The 22,528-nt window shown below is 42.2% G+C and overlaps 1 protein-coding gene across 1 annotated transcript in view; it reads right to left on the bottom strand.

The window, feature by feature from the left end:
- Positions 1 to 21,465, bottom strand: part of sptbn1 (spectrin, beta, non-erythrocytic 1) — a 163,659-nt gene extending 142,194 nt beyond the window's left edge. Inside the window, 1 exon segment of the mRNA XM_034184540.1 lies at positions 21,181 to 21,465. Within this exon segment, the coding sequence (XP_034040431.1) occupies positions 21,181 to 21,394 (214 nt within the window). The 5' untranslated portion in view covers positions 21,395 to 21,465.
- Between the last annotated feature and the right edge of the window lie 1,063 nt (positions 21,466 to 22,528).

Here is a 22,528-nt window from a genome sequence, read left to right as displayed (position 1 = left end):
GAGTGAGGGACGGATGGAGCGTGAGATCGATAGACGGATTGGTGCAGCATCTGCAGTGATGCGGTCGCTGTATCGGACCGTCGTGGTGAAGAGAGAGCTGAGTAGGGGGGCAAAGCTCTCGATTTACCGATCGATCTACGTTCCGATCCTCACCTATGGTCATGAGATTTGGCTCATGACCGAAAGAAACGAGATCGCGAGTATAAGCGGCCGAGATGAGTTTCCTCCGCAGGGCGGCTGGGCGCTCCCTTAGAGATAGGGTGAGGAGCTCGGTCACTCGGGAGGAGCTCGGAGTCGAGCTGCTGCTCCTCCACATCGAAAGGAGTCAGTTGAGGTGGCTCGGCCATCTTTTCCAGATGCCCCCTGGATGCCTCGCTGGAGAGGTGTTCCGGGCACGTCCCATTGGGAGAAGGCCCCGGGGAAGACGCAGGACACGCTGGAGGGACTACATCTCTCGGCTGGCTTGGGAACACCTTGGGGTTCCCCCGGAGGAGCTGGGGGAGGTGTGTGTGGATCGGGAGGTCTGGGCGGCTTTGCTTGAGCTGCTGCTCCCGCGACCCGACTCCGGATAAAGCGGAAGAAAATGGATGGATGGATGGATGGAAAAGGACAGAAAACCAAAGCAAAAGAAAGGGAACAGAAATGTAGAAAAACAGGGGGAAAAGGAAACAAAAACAAAAAAGGAGATATGAAAGGAAATTGGAAATAAATGCAAAACTGAAGGAAAGTTTGTTTTCTGAAGCAGGATTCAAGCCTTTGAAGAGCTGAACCTTTATTTTGTTTTGCTTAATTTCTCCGTCTGCATCAGAAACAAACCAGCTCTACAAAACAAATCCCTCAGTTTACATTTTGGTTCGAGGTCAGGGGTCAGGGTCCTCAGCCAGCGGAGGCCGACTACACTTCCACAAAAAGAAGGCAGGATTTACTGACAGCCTGACAGGCTCTGCTCTGGGCACAAAAATCCCTCCAGAAGAGCTGCACAGAAAGCGATGCGAACAGTTATTTTATGACATCAGAACCAGCTGTGATCCCGCGAGTGCCGTCTGCCGGCACCACGCGGTCCAGACAGACGGTGATTAGCTCCTATAAATCATTATGTTCCTGTCATCCAGCAGGAAATGTCTGAGTGATGCTTTCACTGCGTCCTCGTCCAATAATGAGTCCGATTTGTTTCCACGCTGATGAACAGCTTCAGATAAATCAGCAGAGGAGGAGGACAGAAACTGCTCACGGTCACGCCACAAACGCTAGAAAACATGGTGGCAGGAAACTTTACCCGCTGTCACGAAGGAGCTCAGCTGATTACAGCCATCATGCAGGTTAAGCGTTGACCCTGCTGAAGCTAATGCTTCCTCGCTGTGGAACTAATTAGCTAGTTTCTTTGAATGGGGTGATTTACTGTTTTTTTTTTTTCAGAACTTGTCAGTTTAAAACATTTTATAAAGTTGTGAGTGATATGGAATGTGGCCGGTTTGAGTGACAGTGGTACGCCAGAATAGGCCCCGCTAGCAGAGGCTACTAGCTGCTGTGGACGCGACACGGTGGAGTTGACTGTCCTTTCTGAGCATGTTCCCACACATATCTGTGATTGTACGTCCAGCTGTGCAGTTAAACACACTAACAGACCATCAAAGAAGTTGGCGCATTAGTATTTCTGTTGAGTGAGATTTTAGTATAATTTGATTTATATGTAAGCACCAGGTTAGTGCTAATTAGCAGGTAGCTCGATGACATTAGGTCCAATGGCAATGTGACGCTTGCGAAGGCAACATGCCAGTTATACATTTTAATGCCTGCACACAACTCATCCGCTATGAAAACCAGCGCCCAGTCCACCAAAATGTCAGTTCATCAAACACCCGAAACAGGGTTAGCCTGTTAGCCATAGCCCTGCTTGTTTAGGAACTCAAGCTAAGGGCGTGTTCACCCTTCATTCATCCCGCCCACGCTCCACCCGGGTGCCCATTTATGGGTTTAGCAGGAGTTGGGTGGAGTTAAGTGAGTGGTGCCAACATGGCAACTTGCAGAGTCAAACCCGGTCTTCAGGTAACCTCCGGGTGACATCACAGAGGGTTTAAACCGGTTCATCTCAGCTCAACATCAGAGTCGCATTTTCCCTCTGAGAAGACTTTAAATGACTGATCGTTTATGACTCGCAGTGTTTTAGATTTTGCAGCGTGTTGGTGTTCCGACGTGGAGTTAATATTTGTGAACGGGTCTGAGTGTGGAACAGTGAGGCCTCTGTGTTACCACACGGACTCCAACATATCAAACATCTGTTTCCACTAACATGCCGACACACAAACCGTCACATGACCTTATCAAAATACACACTTCTACACTAGCAATTCTAACATTCCGGCATTCCTCATCTCCCACAGGAGGAGCAGGGAGGCTGCTCCGAAATTAACATGTCTCCTCCAAACCTCTGCATCCGATCTGCTGGAATGACTCCTCATTTAGCTAACTGGGGAAAAAAGAAATGAACTAAAATCTACCTTAAAAAAACTTCAAAGTCACAAATAAAAACTAAACAAAACAGGAGAACCTCCAACACTGTGGTGCCTGCTTTTCTTTGTTTTACTTCAGACTGAATATTCTCCAAAGTCGGACTCTGGTTGGAAGAAAACATCAGTGTAATCAACATTTATTATTAAATCCATAAATAAACTAACACCTTCAGTGAGACTGAAGTCTCAGTGTGCTCCAGTCCACCATGAAGCTGTGACTGGAGTAGCCCTGGAATGCCTTCAGCGTTTTCATGGGGGCCTCAGTGGCTTCCCTTCTTTGTTCAACACAGGCTCTATTTTTTTTAAAGCGTGTGAATGTGTGTGTGTGTGTGTGTGTGGGGGGGGGGGGCATCTTTTCACTTGGGACAAAAATGAATTTAATTGGTGTGTTATTTATTTAGAACACAAACACCAACACAGCAAGCAGAGGCTAACGGGCTAGTTAATGTTATTATATGGGTCAGAAAGAACTTCTATAGTAACTTGCGTATTTTCACCACTGAATAGGGGGAAACGTCATTCGACGTACATGTTGTGCTTAAATTTGGAGCTAAACGTGTGCACGTTTACCTCTGTAAATGTGCTCTATGGGACCTGAGGCCCGCTGGTGCGACACCTGATTCCCCATGGAATCAATGAAGTTGTTTTATATTTTTATTTTATTCTTGTCACAGCACAGGGAATCATTTTGACAATTGTTTAATGAAGTCAGATTTCTTTTAATCTTAACATTTGAAATCATAAAAGAATGAAACACTTCAAATCTCAGAAGTGAGTGCATTTCATAGCCCACCAAGTACACATTTTAAAAATCAACAATATACAGCAAATAAGGAATTCCACCACTTTGATTAAGAAAGTTCTGATTTTCCAAACAGCTTTTCTACTTTTCCTCAGACAATCAGACAAACGCTGGTGAGAAATTTTAGATGGGAGAAGATGCAGAGGACAGAGTGAGACGGAGAAGGGTGGCCTGGATATCATGCTGGATATTTGCGACCGTAATCCAGCATGAACGTCCGCCACTCATCAGACACAGGGGGGTTATTCCCATCATTTGCACGGTTTATTTTTCTGTAGGTAATTCGGTCAGGGAGGCTTACCATGAGGCAACATCACCCCAACGCGCGAAGTAATCCATCAAATGTGAAAATCCATCAAAAAAAAAGAAAAGAAAAGAAAATTAAGCGCATGTTTTTAAGTTTGACAACCTAATTAAGAGCCGCACTGAGCTCTTACAGGTTTAAAGGAGCCTAACAATGTTTGATTTAATGAGGTTTTTAATACAGATTTTAATGTTAATTGGGGAGATTTGAAAATGAAATGATCTTGGATCAAACAAATCATTATTAAAGGGTTCATAATGTGAAAAATCACTGTTTACATTAAAAATTAATATTTTGCTTTGTAAATTTGACTTTTTTATGTTGGCATGCATGATAGAAAGAGTTGCTTACTATGGTATAAAAATTATTATTATTATTATTATTTTTTCATCAGTAACAATATTACGCTGTCATTCCATGAATGAGCGGATTGCCCAATTGCGATGAATTAAAGCCCCCCAGCCCCACCAACCAAAAATGTGGAGATCCACCCCTGTTTGGACAGCGGTCAGAAGTCAGCGGAGGGCATGTGGATTTTCTGTGGTGTTAAATCACAAACAGATGGTTTGAGAGTGGGCGTGTCCGTGAGGACGTGATCTTATCTGCGGCATTGTGCAATCAAACAGCTCGACCGCGTTATGAGTGTTTAAAGGCCACATTAATGTTTAACGCATCAACGTGGAGCCAAACAATGGATCTGAAACTCTGTTTTCATTTAGATTTATGATGAGAAACTCTTCCTTAGCTCACAGACGTTTGAAACTTCACGGCAAGCAAACACGCCGAACCCTTAGAACGCTCTCTGTGATGACCTTTGAACTCTGAGGTAGTCAATCAAACACTGCTGAAATGATCTTAATGTTCCAAAAGAAATAAAGTCTTGAAAGCAAACAGCCTCAAAACACTCAGCAGCATTTTAATTACAGCACAATCTTTCAACAACAACAATACAACCGTTTCCTTTCCTTCATCCCTTTTTCCTGCCTTTTGCCTCTCCTCCCATTTTCTTCCTTTCCTTCATTATTCCTTTTTCTCCTTTGTTCCTGAATCATTCTTTCCATTCCCCTCATTTCTTTCTGTGTCCTTCATTCTTTTCCTACTTATCGATCTTTGTACTTCCTTTTTCCGACACCAGCTGATAATCCCGGTTTTCGGCTGGTGTCTGAAAAAGGAAGCAGAAACACAACTTCACACCAGGTGGAAATATGACCTCTGATCCCAGTAACCTTGACCTTTTCTAAAATGACCCCTTTAAGGACAAATAGAAGGACTTTCTTAAAATAAAAACATGAAATCTTGGCTACAGTTTGCCAGAAGGCACATGGGAGGCCGAAGCCAAGATCTGATGCGTTTTCTTGTATAAAATCCTTCTTTGGTAAAACTGGTGATGCAAATGTCAAAAGTTGGTCTTGTCTGCAGATCTAATTAAAACACAGCCAGAGAAGCCCATAACTCTTTCAGAGTTGTCTGGATGTCTTGGTGGCTTCCCTCACTAGTAGGGATGGGTATCGAGAACCAGTTCCTTTTGGGTATCGTTAAGAAATTATTCGATCCACCAACATCAATAAGCTTTGTGCTTAACGATTCTGTTATCGGTCCTTCAGAGTGGCCGTTGTTTTGGCGGGTGTTTGTCAGGAAAATGATCATTTCTCTACATTGATTACAGACCCTGCAGCAGGTCCTTAATCAACTTTTCTGCAGCGTGGCTTTGCTTTGAACCTTGAACCAATCGAAGCAGTGGTTCGAAGACTGAAGCAATGCTTCGATCTATTGCTTCGTTTATTCTTTCTTTCTTTCGTTTAATTTTCCCCCGCTAAAACCCCAAAGAGCATACGTCTGTGAGTATTATTTACCTTTTCTATGTTAAACCGACCTGAAACAGCTGACAGATGTATTTTATAACTTAAAAACGGGAGCGATGCTAACATGTTCGCATGTCTATGGCATTTTCAATGTTAAAAGTTAGCATTTAGCAGTTGCAGCCGTCATCACATTCGGGTGCATTTGTTTTCAAATTGTAATATTTCTTAAATTTATTTTTGTTTATATATTAATAATCTAATGATTATTATATACAATTTTAGAGAAAGAGACCAAAAGAACCCAAATAGAAACACAACAGAAAATATATAATAGCAACTAACAATGAACATAAATAAATAAATAACAGAAATACATAATGTTTCCTGTGAACACCTAGTGACTCTCACACCTCCATTTCATCCCTGTCTTATTTAAGTTTAATGACAGTTTGTTTCGGTCAAACCATATTTTCAGTTTGTTAATTTCTTCAGTGATTTCCTCCAGAACTTTCTGCCAAACTAGAAAACTGCTGAATCCTAGTAAGAGCAGAATACTACTGGAATGAATTTGAATAAGGAAAGTTTTTTTTTTTTTTTTTTTTTTTTTTTCTCACTAAATGGATGCTGCACTCACTCCAGTTTATTGTCTGGAATAGTCCCAGATTGTATTTCAGAGCTTCTAGAATTGAAACATTTTCGTGCAGGTGGTGTTGGGGGTAATTTTGGGTTTCATCTTTTTTTGTTTTTCACCACTTTCATCCCACTTTCATGAGTCGTGAGTCACTTTTATGTGGATTAAAGTTACTAACTGAGACTCCTGTCTCGTTGCGAGAAAGAAATGAAAATCGTCCTCCGTTCTGTTCACACAGCTCCAAACGTTGCACGGCTCTCTGACGAGTCAAGTTAGAACGATAGAATTCAGTCAGAATTAATAACTTCAAAGTGAAACACCGTTTTGTTTATTTTTATTTATGTCCAGAGATCCAGGATACAGTGACCAATTTCATATTTATTTACTTTAAGACTCAATGAAATACATAGAAAACCTGTAAAGCCTATTTTTAGTACAAAATTCACGAGGTATCGATAAGGGAATCGATAAGGAATCGGATCGATAAGCAGAATCGATAATGGCATCGATAGATAAAATCTTATCAATACCCATCATCCCTACTCACTAGTCTCCTTCTTTCACAGTTTTTGAGAACTGCCTCCTCCAGACAGGTTTCCCACACAGTATCATTAATGCTTATATTTCTTCATGACAAATGTAAATGAAGTCCAACACACACACACACACACACACACACACTTGATCTCCACATTGGCGTCTTCACTCAAATGTCAAACAATACAGTCTATTATCCGTGCATGTCAGTGACGCTCCGCCTCACTAATGTCTGGAAAACGTCACATTCTTCCAAATGTTCCAGAGGAAACATGAATCCACAATTGGATCAGAAACATTCAGGACGGTTTCATAATCAAACACGGCTCTCCACTTTATCTGGAAACATGATTTGATTGAAATCTGCTAATGACAATTTCCAGGAATAAAAAGCAACAGTTTAGTCCCTAAAGGGATCCTTTCAAACACTGGGATGCATCCTGCCGGCGTGCAGAAGGGCTCTGTGTGAGGGCTCTGGGTCAAAGGTGAACACGGCTAAAGAAGCCAGTCCACGAGAAGCAGGAAAAGATGAATAAGATGAAGGTGAGAGTTGGAACGTTGGGACAATAACCGGAAAAGGAAGAGATTTCATGGAGCAAAGGATGATCGGAGTGTTGTGTTGACAGGAAAGTAAAGAGAGGAGTGAAAAGAATAAGATCAAATAAAAACCCCAAGGGCAGAACAAGAGGATGAGTTCAAAAGAGGAAGATCCGAAGACGAAGAGACAATGAAAAAGTTTCTAAAAAAAGCCATGAGAATGGGAGAACAGCAAGTGGGAATGCATCCAGAAGGTTACAGCCTACACATACTGCCATCCATGGATCTCAGCGGTCCGTGAATGTGCTCGAGCTCGGGGTTTGATGACTCGCACACATGATCTGATTCAAAATAACCGTAACACAACCTGGGTGAATGGAAAAAACCTCACAGCACGCACAGCAACGTCACAAGCTCCACTGCAAAGGACGACCAGTGACCGGTTTCCAACATCTTCACGATCACACCGTCGTTAAAACAAGACCACGTCCACAAAACACAAGAATAAACCTGTTAGGTTTTCCAAGAAGAAGAAGAAGAAGAAGAAGAGCCTTTATTGTCATTGTACATATGTACAATAAAATTTGTCCTGTGCATTTAACTGTCCTGATTACAGTCAGACACAAGGAGTGAGAAAGGTTTCACAGCATTAGTGAAGGTTACAAATGATCTTCTTATGGCCTCGGACAGTGGACTCATCTCTGTGCTTGTTCTGTTAGACCTCAGTGCTGCTTTTGATACTGTTGACCATAAAATTTTATTAGAGATTAGAGCATGCCATAGGTATTAAAGGCACTGTGCTGCGGTGGTTTGAATCATATTTATCTAATAGATTACAATTTGTTCATGTAAATGGGTTATCTTCTTCACAGACTAAGGTTAATTATGGAGTTCCACAAGGTTCTGTGCTAGGACCAATTTTATTCACTTTATACATGCTTCCCTTAGGCAGTATTATTAGACGGCATTGCTTAAATTTTCATTGTTACGCAGATGATACCCAGCTTTATCTATCCATGAAGCCAGAGGACACACACCAATTAGCTAAACTGCAGGATTGTCTTACAGACATAAAGACATGGATGACCTCTAATTTCCTGCTTTTAAACTCAGATAAAACTGAAGTTATTGTACTTGGACCCACAAATCTTGTCTAACCAAATCCTTACTCTGAATGGCATTACCCTGACCTCTAGTAATACTGTGAGAAATCTTGGAGTCATTTTTGATCAGGATATGTCATTCAAAGCCCATATTAAACAAATATGTAGGACTGTTTTTTTGCATTTACGCAATATCTCTAAAATTAGAAAGGTCTTGTCTCAGAGTGATGCTGAAAAAGTAATTCATGCATTTATTTCCTCTAGGCTGGACTATTGTAATTCATTATTATCAGGTTGTCCTAAAAGTTCCCTGAAAAGCCTTCAGTTAATTCAAAATGCTGCAGCTAGAGTACTGACGGGGACTAGAAGGAGAGAGCATATCTCACCCATATTGGCCTCTCTTCATTGGCTTCCTGTTAATTCTAGAATAGAATTTAAAATTCTTCTTCTTACTTATAAGGTTTTGAATAATCAGGTCCCATCTTATCTTAGGGACCTCATAGTACCATATCACCCCAACAGAGCGCTTCGCTCTCAGACTGCAGGCTTACTTGTAATTCCTAGGGTTTGTAAGAGTTGAATGGGAGGCAGAGCCTTCAGCTTTCAGGCTCCTCTCCTGTGGAACCAGCTCCCAATTTGGATCAGGGAGACAGACACCCTCTCTACTTTTAAGATTAGGCTTAAAACTTTCCTTTTTGCTAAAGCTTAAAGTTAGGGTTGGATCAGGTGACCCTGAACCATCCCTTAGTTTTGCTGCTATAGACTTAGACTGCTGGGGGGTTCCCATCATGCACTGAGTGTTTCTTTCTCTTTTTGCTCTGTATGCACCACTCTGCATTTAATCATTAGTGATTGATCTCTGCTCTCTTCCACAGCATGTCTTTTTCCTGGTTCTCTCCCTCAGCCCCAACCAGTCCCAGCAGAAGACTGCCCCTCCCTGAGCCTGGTTCTGCTGGAGGTTTCTTCCTGTTAAAAGGGAGTTTTTCCTTCCCACTGTCGCCAAGTGCTTGCTCACAGGGGGTCGTTTTGACCGTTGGGGTTTTTACGTAATTATTGTATGGCCTTGCCTTACAATATAAAGCGCCTTGGGGCAACTGTTTGTTGTGATTTGGCGCTATATAAATAAAATTGATTGATTGACTGAAATTAAAGTTCATTGTCTGAGGATCAAAAAAAGTAAAACAATAAATTTTTTGATGAGGGATTCTCAAGAAATTGCATTTTGAAAATTATGCTTATTTTCACCTAAATAACGTGATTTTGAGGTCTTTGCAAAAGCGCAGTATTGCAAATTTTGGAATCATTGGCATTTAATGCATGAAAATTATGATTTTAGGGGTGTGATCAACTGTTTCAAAAGCATTTGGTATATCCAAAAAGAAATTGTTATCAGCTCTTTCAAAAGCAATTGGTTCTTTTTTGTGAAGGTGAGATAAATAGTGACTTTAGCTGAACTCAACATGCCTCCAGCAAAAACTCATGATGTCAATAGATCTTTTGTTTGCCTTGTCTGCTTTAAGAAAGGCTCATCCATGACTGCTATCATTGGCATTGTTCTTGACAGAGTACAAAATATTTCATGGAAGATTTTGATCCAAGTGATCAAAAGTTGCGAAATGGCATCTGTACCCGCTGCAGAAACATCCTCTTGGATATAGACAAGGGAAAGCCTGCTGTTCTGGATGATCCAGTTGATTTTTCAACTTTGAACTTTCCAGTCCTGACAAGAACGTTTGGAGGAGTCACTGAACCTAAAGATTTGCAGAGGTGTCCATGCAGTATCTGCATGACTGCTAGAGCGAATCCTGGTCAAGAAGTCCATAAATTTGGTGGCAAAACCAAGCAAGGGTCTTTTCCTGTTGGAAGGCCACTTTTGCCAGGTCCTAAAAGGTTAGCCACACCTAAGTCAGTCAAAATCTGCAAATGCTGTAGGCAGGTGATTGGCAAAGGAATCCAACATCCACAACCTTGTGGTATTTCTGATAGGAGGGAGAATCTGTAAGATGTCATGCTTCAAGATCCAAGAGGTGCAGAAATGGCTGCTTCTGCTCTCATTAGGCAAAAAATAGATGCTGCACCTAAAGACTCTTCAATCAATCAATCAATCAATTTTTTTATATAGCGCCAAATCACAACAAACAGTTGCCCCAAGGCGCTTTATATTGTAAGGCAAGGCCATACAATAATTATGTAAAACCCCAACGGTCAAAACGACCCCCTGTGAGCAAGCACTTGGCTACAGTGGGAAGGAAAAACTCCCTTTTAACAGGAAGAAACCTCCAGCAGAACCAGGCTCAGGGAGGGGCAGTCTTCTGCTGGGACTGGTTGGGGCTGAGGGAGAGAACCAGGAAAAAGACATGCTGTGGAGGGGAGCAGAGATCGATCACTAATGATTAAATGCAGAGTGGTGCATACAGAGCAAAAAGAGAAAGAAACAGTGCATCATGGGAACCCCCCAGCAGTCTACATCTATAGCAGCATAACTAAGGGATGGTTCAGGGTCACCTGATCCAGCCCTAACTATAAGCTTTAGCAAAAAGGAAAGTTTTAAGCCTAATCTTAAAAGTAGAGAGGGTGTCTGTCTCCCTGATCTGAATTGGGAGCTGGTTCCACAGGAGAGGAGCCTGAAAGCTGAAGGCTCTGCCTCCCATTCTACTCTTACAAACCCTAGAAACTACAAGTAAGCCTGCAGTCTGAGAGCGAAGCGCTCTATTGGGGTGATATGGTACTATGAGGTCCCTAAGATAAGATGGGACCTGATTATTCAAAACCTTATAAGTAAGAAGAAGAATTTTAAATTCTATTCTAGAATTAACAGGAAGCCAATGAAGAGAGGCCAATATGGGTGAGATATGCTCTCTCCTTCTAGTCCCCGTCAGTACTCTAGCTGCAGCATTTTGAATTAACTGAAGGCTTTTTAGGGAACTTTTAGGACAACCTGATAATAATGAATTACAATAGTCCAGCCTAGAGGAAATAAATGCATGAATTAGTTTTTCAGCATCACTCTGAGACAAGACCTTTTTGATTTTAGAGATATTGCGTAAATGCAAAAAAGCAGTCCTACATATTTGTTTAATATGCGCTTTGAATGACATATCCTGATCAAAAATGACTCCAAGATTTCTCACAGTATTATTAGAGGTCAGGGTAATGCCATCCAGGGTAAGGATCTGGTTAGACACCATGTTTCTAAGATTTGTGGGGCCAAGTACAATAACTTCAGTTTTATCTGAGTTTAAAAGCAGGAAATTAGAGGTCATCCATGTCTTTATGTCTGTAAGACAATCCTGCAGTTTAGCTAATTGGTGTGTGTCCTCTGGCTTCATGGATAGATAAAGCTGGGTACCTTCTGCGTAACAATGAAAATTTAAGCAATACTGTCTAATAATACTGCCTAAGGGAAGCATGTATAAAGTGAATAAAATTGGTCCTAGCACAGAACCTTGTGGAACTCCATAATTAACTTTAGTCTGTGAAGAAGATTCCCCATTTACATGAACAAATTGTAATCTATTAGACAAATATGATTCAAACCACCGCAGCGCAGTGCCTTTAATACCTATGGCATGCTCTAATCTCTGTAATAAAATTTTATGGTCAACAGTATCAAAAGCAGCACTGAGGTCTAACAGAACAAGCACAGAGATGAGTCCACTGTCCGAGGCCATAAGAAGATCATTTGTAACCTTCACTAATGCTGTTTCTGTACTATGATGAATTCTAAAACCTGACTGAAACTCTTCAAATAGACCATTCCTCTGCAGATGATCAGTTAGCTGTTTTACAACTACCCTTTCAAGAATTTTTGAGAGAAAAGGAAGGTTGGAGATTGGCCTATAATTAGCTAAGATAGCTGGGTCAAGTGATGGCTTTTTAAGTAATGGTTTAATTACTGCCACCTTAAAAGCCTGTGGTACATAGCCAACTAACAAAGATAGATTGATCATATTTAAGATCGAAGCATTAAATAATGGTAGGGCTTCCTTGAGCAGCCTGGCAGGAATGGGGTCTAATAAACATGTTGATGGTTTGGATGAAGTAACTAATGAAAATAACTCAGACAGAACAATCGGAGAGAAAGAGTCTAACCAAATACCGGCATCACTGAAAGCAGCCAAAGATAACGATACGTCTTTGGGATGGTTATGAGTAATTTTTCTCTAATAGTTAAAATTTTGTTAGCAAAGAAAGTCATGAAGTCATTACTAGTTAAAGTTAATGGAATACTCAGCTCAATAGAGCTCTGACTCTTTGTCAGCCTGGCTACAGTGCTGAAAAGAAACCTGGGGTTGTTCTTATTTTCTTCAATTAGTGATGAGTAGAAAGATGTCCTAGCTTTACGGAGGGCTTTTTTTATAGAGCAACAGACTCTTTTTCCAGGCTAAGTGAAGATCTTCTAAATTAGTGAGACGCCATTTCCTCTCCAACTTACGGGTTATCTGCTTTAAGCTACGAGTTTGTGAGTTATACCACGGAGTCAGGCACTTCTGATTTAAAGCTCTCTTTTTTAGAGGAGCTACAGCATCCAAAGTTGTCTTCAATGAGGATGTAAAACTATTGACGAGATACTCTATCTCACTTACAGAGTTTAGGTAGCTACTCTGCACTGTGTTGGTATATGGCATTAGAGAACATAAAGAAGGAATCATATCCTTAAACCTAGTTACAGCGCTTTCTGAAAGACTTCTAGTGTAATGAAACTTATTCCCCACTGCTGGGTAGTCCATCAGAGTAAATGTAAATGTTATTAAGAAATGATCAGAGCAGAAGGGAGTTTTCAGGGAATACTGTTAAGTCTTCTATTTCCATACCATAAGTCAGAACAAGATCTAAGATATGATTAAAGTGGTGGGTGGACTCATTTACTTTTTGAGCAAAGCCAATAGAGTCTAATAATAGATTAAATGCAGTGTTGAGGCTGTCATTCTCAGCATCTGTGTGGATGTTAAAATCGCCCACTATAATTATCTTATCTGAGCTAAGCACTAAGTCAGACAAAAGGTCTGAAAATTCACAGAGAAACTCACAGTAACGACCAGGTGGACGATAGATAATAACAAATAAAACTGGTTTTTGGGACTTCCAATTTGGATGGACAAGACTAAGAGTCAAGCTTTCAAATGAATTAAAGCTCTGTCTGGGTTTTTGATTAATTAATAAGCTGGAATGGAAGATTGCTGCTAATCCTCCGCCCCAGCCCGTGCTACGAGCATTCTGACAGTTAGTGTGACTCGGGGGTGTTGACTCATTTAAACTAACATATTCATCCTGCTGTAACCAGGTTTCTGTAAGGCAGAATAAATCAATATGTTGATCAATTATTATATCATTTACCAACAGGGACTTAGAAGAGAGAGACCTAATGTTTAATAGACCACATTTAACTGTTTTAGTCTGTGGTGCAGTTGAAGGTGCTATATTATTTTTTCTTTTTTAATTTTTATGCTTAAATAGATTTTTGCTGGTTATTGGTAGTCTGGGAGCAGGCACCGTCTCTACGGGGATGGGGTAATGAGGGGATGGCAGGGGGAGAGAAGCTGCAGAGAGGTGTGTAAGACTACAACTCTGCTTCCTGGTCCCAACCCTGGATAGTCACGGTTTGGAGGATTTAAGAAAATTGGCCAGATTTCTAGAAATGAGAGCTGCTCCATCCAAAGTGGGATGGATGCCGTCTCTCCTAACAAGACCAGGTTTTCCCCAGAAGCTTTGCCAATTATCTATGAAGCCCACCTCATTTTTTGGACACCACTCAGACAGCCAGCAATTCAAGGAGAACATGCGGCTAAACATGTCACTCCCGGTCTGATTGGGGAGGGGCCCAGAGAAAACTACAGAGTCCGACATTGTTTTTGCAAAGTTACACACCGATTTAATGTTAATTTTAGTGACCTCCGATTGGCGTAACCGGGTGTCATTACTGCCGACGTGAATTACAATCTTACCAAATTTACGCTTAGCCTTAGCCAGCAGTTTCAAATTTCCTTCAATGTCGCCTGCTCTGGCCCGCGGAAGACAATTGACTATGGTTGCTGGTGTCGCTAACTTCACATTTCGCAAAACAGAGTGGCCAATAACCAGAGTTTGATCCTCGGCGGGTGTGTCGTCGAGTGGGGAAAAACGGTTAGAGATGTGAACGGGTTGGCGGTGTACACGGGGCTTCTGTTTAGGGCTACGCTTCCTCCTCACAGTCACCCAGTCAGCCTGCTTTCCCGGCTGCTCGGGATCTGCCAGGGGGTAACTAACGGCGGCTAAGCTACCTTGGTCAGCACCGACTACAGGGGCCTGGCTAGCTGTAGAATTTTCCACGGTGCGGAGCCGAGTCTCCAATTCGCCCAGCCTGGCCTCCAAAGCTACGAATAAGCTACACTTATTACAAGTACCGTTACTGCTAAAGGAGGCCGAGGAATAACTAAACATTTCACACCCAGAGCAGAAAAGTGCGGGAGAGACAGGAGAAGCCGCCATGCTAAACCGGCTAAGAGCTAGTAGCTACGCTAAGCTAGCGGATTCCTAAAAACACGCAAAGTGAATAATGTGTAAATAATTTAGAGGTGATTCAGCAGAAGGAGTGCTTTAGTTAAGGCACGTAAAGATTACACTGGGAAACAAATCGTAATCTAGATAACTAGATCAATCTAACTGCGCAGATTAAACAGCTAACAGATACAGAAAAACACCGCTGTGCTCCGGAACAGGAAGTGATACAATACCGCAGTGAGAGCCAACCACCAGTAGAGGCAAGCAAAAGCTTGCCTCTACTGGTCTCTACTGCCTCTACTTAGCGTCTTGCCAACAAATATCCCCATACCTGGTCCGTCCTGAGCCAGAAAATCCCTTTTTCAGGATGAAAGTGTTCCAGCTTCAGAGCTCCAGCATTTGATGACTTTGAACAGTATGTCACAGAAGCAAACTGAGCAAACTGCAAAGAAGATTCGATCTTGGAAAGGGCGAGATTTCTTTGAACCTGGAGCTATGGACACGCTCAGAGCAGCAGACAAGTCCCTAGAGCAGTATTTCACTTTGGGGACATGTGAAATGGATTCCTCATTAAAGGAGGAGAGGGCTGGAGGCAGAAAGGTCAATAGAACTGTTGTCTATTTTAACAACCTTATTGGTCTTATTGCCCATCTCTGCCAAATTAGAGGTTGCCATCCCCTGACCAGATATTTTGTCAAGGTTGGCATTGATGGCGGAGGGTCATTCCTCAAGGTTTGTCTCAACCTTGAGAGACAAGACGATGAGTTGTCCAGCCCAGCTAGCCAAAAGACCAAGTGGTCCTATGCAGCAGGAGCTTGCTCTGAAAAGTTTAAAGTTTAAAGGGGTCCATAAGCTCATGATTGATTTTTCATTAGCTGTTAGATGTTTGTTCTTGTTTCTTTTCATATTTCAGAATTAATACTATATGAAATATATAAATAAATAAAAAAACCTGTCTGTGATTGGTACCCTGATGTGGTAGATAGGCTTAAGGAGGTATGTAACTCCTCTGAACTAAATCCAGTCAAAAAGGAGAATATTTACACTAAGTTGTCCTTGAAACATCCACTTTCATGTCTTAAATGCTATTTTGGTCCAACATTTACAATACTGTGCCTTTGCAAAAACCTCAAAACCGCATTATTTGGATGAAAATAAGCATAATTTTCAAATGCAATTTCTTGAGAATCCCTCATCAAAAAAATTTTTTTTTTTTTACATTTTTTAATCCTCAGATTCTGAACTTTAATTTGGTACTAATCTTTTTTTCTGCACTTTTTTACTACCTTAACAGTACTTCGCAAGACCTGTGGATGATATGAGCTATTTTTGATGATATGAAAACCTTTTACAGAACAAACAATAAAAAAAAATTGTTGGAAATGGTGTCATCACATTATCTGTCCAGCAGAGGAAGCACCGAATGCACTGTATATGTTGTGAAGCATGGCTGGGACCCCATCACCCCCTGGTCACATTACTCACAAAGTGACCAGCTAGCCTTCTTTTTCAATCAGAGTGGACATTTTACAGCGACAAGAGACAAGTGGTCGCTATGCTGCCAGGTAGGTGGGGCCAGAAAAGATGAGAAGTTCTGAGCAATGTGACATGGTAACTACCAATCTGAGTAAAGACAGTTATCAAACCCAGGCTGGTTGGGTTGGATAACGGAATGATAGTAATCACTGGTTTTCTGTATATATCAGCAGATACACTGGTATCATAAATTCTGTACTCCCTCATATTGGTACCAGTATCACTCTCCCAAAATTCTGGCTTTATTTCAAACCGTGAGCTTACAGAACATAAGTAAGAACGGGGCTCAAAGGAAGACTTTGAAGGACCATGGAAACATCTGAAACATCCTTCTGACTGAACAAAACTCAGACTGTAATCAGACAAACCTTCAATATGTTCAAATGATGAAGAGCAGAGGATGAGGAGAGAGGTGCATCCTTTAATCTGCTAAGAGGACAGAGTGAGAGGAAGAAAGGAAGAAGAGGACGATCCACTTCAGGATAGATACTCTGCAGAAGCTCATCAAACATTAATGAGCTGCAGGAGAGGAAGAAAGAGGAGGAGAGGAGGACGAGAGGAGCGCCAAAACACACTTTAGAGGCAGGAGAGAGACAAAGAGAGAGGGATGACATCGCAGACAGGCCCCTCCTCTAATCACCCCCAAACCACAAGACGCCCCCTGATTGGCTAGCTCAGGACAACAGAGAGAGGGATGATGGGAAAACAGAGTGGGAAAGTAACGTTTGCTTTAAATCACTTTGGGTCGCTTCAGGAATCCTGCTGTTAAAACTCATCAGCTACTTTGAGAAGCTGAAGGTTCCGGAGCATCAGCACATCAATGAGGCTGCACTCAAACCGGCTCCATTAGCCGTCATCTAAATTCAGCTCACAGTCCGTTTTAAACGCCACTTTAAAAAAGCCTTGATATTAAATCTCGTAATGAGTAAAAACCCATCAATAAAACTTCCTGACCTTCCACAGATGGATGGGGACAGAAATATTTCCTTCCTGTTTAATAAACTGTTTGAGTAGAATATTGATCACTAGAAGACGTCTAAGGCCTCGTGTAGAGTTTTTTAGACCAAGTTTCTTTTTTCTAAAAGAGATCCTGGCATCTTTTTTCAGAGCACTCCACCTTTTAAGTTGAAATTCTCTAAACTTTGGAGAAAAACACTGCAACATCACTGGATGACCTGTTCAGGCAATCAATCAGTTGTAAGGTTATTTCGCCATGTCTGTCTGCAACCACATGATTAGTTACAAAAATCTATCACAATAGAGACCAAAAAACAAAAACTGATCTGTGATTGCAGACTGGACAGATGCTATGTTCCTGCTAAGGGTGAGTACTTTTAATCACTGTGCAGGATAAGTTAGTCATTAGCTGTTTATTGTTTTCATTGAAACAAATCCCACAAGGAACACTTTTCCTTTTTAAAAAAGCACTGGGATGAAGCGGTTCTTGGAGCCCTCTCAGTGCTTTTTTGCCATTAAAAAAATGATGAAAAAATATGGTATATAGGCATGGGATTAAAAGCAAACAGCTGATGGAGGTTTGTTTGGAGGTTATGCTGATGATACTCTGTTCTACTCATCCTCCAGACCAGCCTGTCCCAAACGTAACTTATAAATGAGATCTCAAACATGTTTCTTTTATTTCTCCTAGACAATGACAAGGTCTATGTGAAACCGAAATGAGACTACGATTTATGTTTTTCCATCTCTCACTTTTCCCCTCCAGAACAGAAAGACACAAATCTTAGATCAGCCTCCTTTGAAGTCTCCAAGAGACCTCATCGAGCTCTAGAATAACTCTCAGAGGTAAAACAGAAACTAAAACGAGGATGATGTGAGAATCAAATTTTTGTCTCCCAAGCTGTTGAAGATTAAACTTTGAGCAGTAAAATTTTCCTCTGGGCAGGGTCCACTTTCAAACATGAAAATCATCTATGTTCACCCAAAACCTTTAACCACAATTCTGACTGAAACCTGAGACTAATAAGATGAAGTATTTTCACGTATATTCTGTTGAACTATGTTCAAACCCGTGACTTTGCTTTGTTACTGCTGATTTCTTTTTTAAAACAGATGTTTTGTTGGTAACTTTAGACCTCATTACAAAATTTTCAAGACTTTTTTTCTAATTAGGGAATAACCCTGTTGTGTCTGATGATTTGCAGATGTTTATGCTGGATTACAGTAGGATATTTGTGACTGTAATCCAGTATGAATATCCACAAATCATCAGACACAAGGGGGTTATTCCCATTCTAATCAAATTCTATCGTTTGCACGGTTTATTTTTCTGAAGGTAATTCCGTCGGCGAGGCTTACCGTCGAGGCAGCGTCGCTCCAACAGCGGTCAGGGTGCGGAGTAATCCATCAAATGTGCAAATCCATCAAATGTGAAATGGTAATTCTGTATCAGAATCCACATCAAAACTTTCGTATGGTATCTTAAATTCACCCATTTCGGCGGCAGCACACGACTTTCTCTCGCTCTTAGCTAACAGCACTTTTATTGACATCTGCATAGCAGCGTGCGGCCAGTCAGGGCATGGAGTAATACATTAAATACATTAAATGTGAAACGGTCAAATATTTTGCAACCTTACACCCGATATTATATGGTCTGAAATCTGACACGATTAACCACTCAGATTTGCGGAAAAAATGTGATTGGATTAGAATTCTTAATGACCTCTCTTGGTCCACCTGCAGTACCTCTGCAGCACCTTGGTGAGCCGTGACCCACATTTTGGGAATCAGTGGTCTTGCTGGTGCAACCTTTGTGTCGACCTGGATCTCTGATCCCAGGTTGACACCTTCAGAGTAACCTGTCACAGACTCTGTCTCTGTCCTCATGGCCTCTTTGCTGCTTCTCCAAACCAATGAAAAAAAAAAAAAATCCAGAGAACTTTGACTAAACACTTTAAATACATTTTATGGCTCTGACAGATTTGTTGTCTAAGCTCCATCCTGCACTGCTCATGTTAGCAAAACAGCCCAGATGTGATCCACCCCAGGTCCAGGTCCCGCTCGGGGATCCCAAAGCATTCCCTGTTGGGCCTTAAACTTCCAAGCCCTCTTCATCACTGTGACTTCAGTATCGTTGTCCCACGAGCAGCTGCTGAAGAAACATGAACAACTTTGGCTAAAGTTCAAGACTGAAAGGAAAGCAAAATTCACCCAGTCAGTGATGTCACCACCTAAAGACCAATCAACACATCAGACCGATACACAGCTGGAAAAACATTCAGAAGGTTCATGAAGTTGTCAGATTCAGTCTCTTCGGGTCGTCCTGTTAATGCTACCAGTCAGCCGAGGAACCTGTAGCATCTTTAATGTGTCCTGGGTCTTTTCCCCAAGGCCTCCTCCCAGTTGGACGTGCCTGGAAGACCTCTCCAGGGAGACCACCGGGGGGATCATCCCAAGACTATCCAGATCAAAACTTATCGAAAGCTTTTCTCTATGGCAAAGGCTGTGGCCGCTATGGCGCCGCCATTTGGACCCTTTGCAATGGAACATTAAACTTTAACAGGTACCGATGTCACATAGTTAACCCCATCAACTTCATTCCACTTATAAAACATGGAGAACAGTTGGTGAACATAGGCGATGATCACTGTGAAGCTATGAGTAACGGCGTCCATGTGGTGGCGTGCCGGATATCAACCCTTCACCATGAAATTATGTTCTTCCTTTTGACGGCTTTAATTTTGTTATATCATCATGAAAATTGATACACAGGTCGAGCATGACAGCCTCTTACAATTTATAGGGGCGTCACCCATGGGCGGGGCAAAATGCCTCAATAGCGCCACCTTGCAAATTTCAAAAACCCCTCCCCATAGGGTTTTTTTTGGAGTAGGGAGATGAAAATTGGTACACGTGTGACTTGCATAGACGTACAAAAAAGTCTCTTGCACCATTGGTCTACTCCAAACAGGAAGTCAGCCATTTTAATTTTCTTCTCATTTTATCGTGATTTCCACATGTTGTATTTGAACGAACTCCTCCTAGGGATTTTGTCCAATGCCCTTCAAATTTCTTTCACAGCATCCACAGATGATACTGACCAAAAGTTAGAAGCTTTTCTCCATGGCAAAGGGTGTGGCCGCTATGGCGCCGCCATTTTGACCCTGAACCAGATGCCTGAACCACCTCAGCTGGGTCTTTTCAATGTGAAGAAGCGGCAGCTCTACTATTCAAGCTTCTCACCCTGACTGTAAGAGCACACACGACGTAACCACCCAGGTATAGAAAATTAATGCAAGAATGAATGAATGAATGAATGAATTCATCCGATCCTGCCAGGTCTCAGACCTGAAGCAGAGCCGGTCCTGGTTAGTACTTGGCTGGGAGACTGTTTGGGAAGACCAGGGGCTCTGTGTGTGTATGTGTGTGTTTCTCCGTGTACAACTGGAGTTGTGTCAGGACGGTCATTCGGCATAAAACTTGTCAAATCCCAAAGTGGATCTGTTGTGGATCCACTGTGCCGACCCGGAGAAAATAGGAGCAGCAAAAAGCTAAACAACAACATGTTGTGTTTGTCTTCCGGATGTAAAAATGGTAAATGGCGACGAAGGGTAGCGTTACATAGCTCTTTTCCATCTACACCATATGCTCAAAGCGCTTTACAATAATGCCTCACATTCACCCCGATGTGAGGGTGCTGCCATACAAGAGGCTCAGTACACACTGAGAGCAGCTAGGGGATTAAAGACCTTGCCCAAAAGGGCCCTTAAGTGATTTTCCAGTCAGGCTGGGATTTGAACCAAGGATCCTCTGGTCTCAAGTCCAATGCTTAACCACTAAACCATCACCTCCCCATGTTTGTGCATACATGCAGTAAAGCTGGTAGAAGGACTCCTGCACGGGACGTCCTGTGAAGGAGCAAAACCCAGCGAGGAACTCTGAGACTTTCATTGATCTAAACATTTGCTCCTGTTTTACCTTGAAGTTGCTTAAAACGTCCCTCCAGCTGGTTGTAGTTGAAGGCAGCCTGACCCGAGAAGCCGGGGCCAGGACTGGACCCTCGAACGGGGCTGAGGCTGGGACTGGCCCCCCGGCCAGAGCCGTGAGATGCACCGGGGCCGCCAGAGGACGGGGACAGCGGTGCGACATAATCCGAGGCAGGGGAGAGCAGACCGGTGCAGTGGAGCTCCATGGTGACTGGATCAGAACACACCAGTCCAAAGTGGCATGAAGAGAGAAATTTAAGAACACGACAGAAATCTCCTTCAGCGTCCAGATCAACAAAAGCTCATCAGAAACGAGCTTCAGACACACAAAGACTCCAGAACTTTAGTCACATTTTGTTTCCACAAGCTGCGACGGACTCAGGTGAGGTGACGGTCTGTATACTGTCTGTGGAGCAGAAGGCGCTGGCTCAGCAAAGCCCACGTCCAGCCGCGCCTCCTTCACACCTCCATCCAGGAATCTGCTCGGCCTCCTCCTCCTCCTGCTGCTCCTCCTCCTCACAACATGACCACAAAGACTCACCAAAACCAGAGACAGGCCAGCTCGAACAAGAGAGAGAGAGAGAGAGAGAGAGAGAGAGAGAGAGAGAGAGAGAGAGAGAGAGAGAGAGAGAGAGAGAGAGAGAGAGAGAGGAATGCCTTTCACTGAGGAAGCCCAGGGGGCGGGGCCACCAGCAGGACACCAACCAATAACAGCCCCGGTTCACACGGGTGACGTCATTGCCTCTTTAACATAAGAGGTGGAGTTGGGGGGTGGGTGGGTTGACGGGATGCACACGAAAGGTGACAAACTGAATTTAACATTACTCAAAAATATATTTAATTTTACAAAATATGTGAAGAAATTCTTGAAATAACAACACGTCTCCCTTTCTTTTGAAATTATAAGTTATGTTTCAATTTTCTGGTGTTTATTTGGTATTTGGCACAAGATTTACACTGGATGCCCTTTCTGACACAACTCCAGTGTAACCTTGAGAAACACACACAGCTGCTGGTGTTCCAAGAAGGTCCTCTATCCAAGTACTAACCAGGTCCCACACTGCTTAGCTTCTGAGATCTTGTGGAACCAGGCTGAGAGCAGACCGGCTGCTTATTTTCTGTCTGAAATTAAATTTTAATTTTTATGTTATTTTGTCTTAATCTCAAAGATTTTTGAACTATGTCATTAATATTTAATTTTATTTGAAGCTGTCTTATTAAATATCTACATACAGAAAACCAGAAAACACCTGATTTAAAACTCACAAGCACAATAAATTAATTTCTTCTCCATGTAGAAGAGTTTAAACTATTTGAAACCAGATTATCTTTAATTGAAC

Source organism: Thalassophryne amazonica, chromosome 13, assembly GCF_902500255.1.
Source record: "Thalassophryne amazonica chromosome 13, fThaAma1.1, whole genome shotgun sequence".
In the NCBI taxonomy this organism is placed as follows: Eukaryota; Metazoa; Chordata; class Actinopteri; order Batrachoidiformes; family Batrachoididae; genus Thalassophryne; species Thalassophryne amazonica.
The sequence above is the reverse complement of the archived record's forward strand: the minus strand, read 5'-3'. Positions and strand labels throughout refer to the sequence as shown.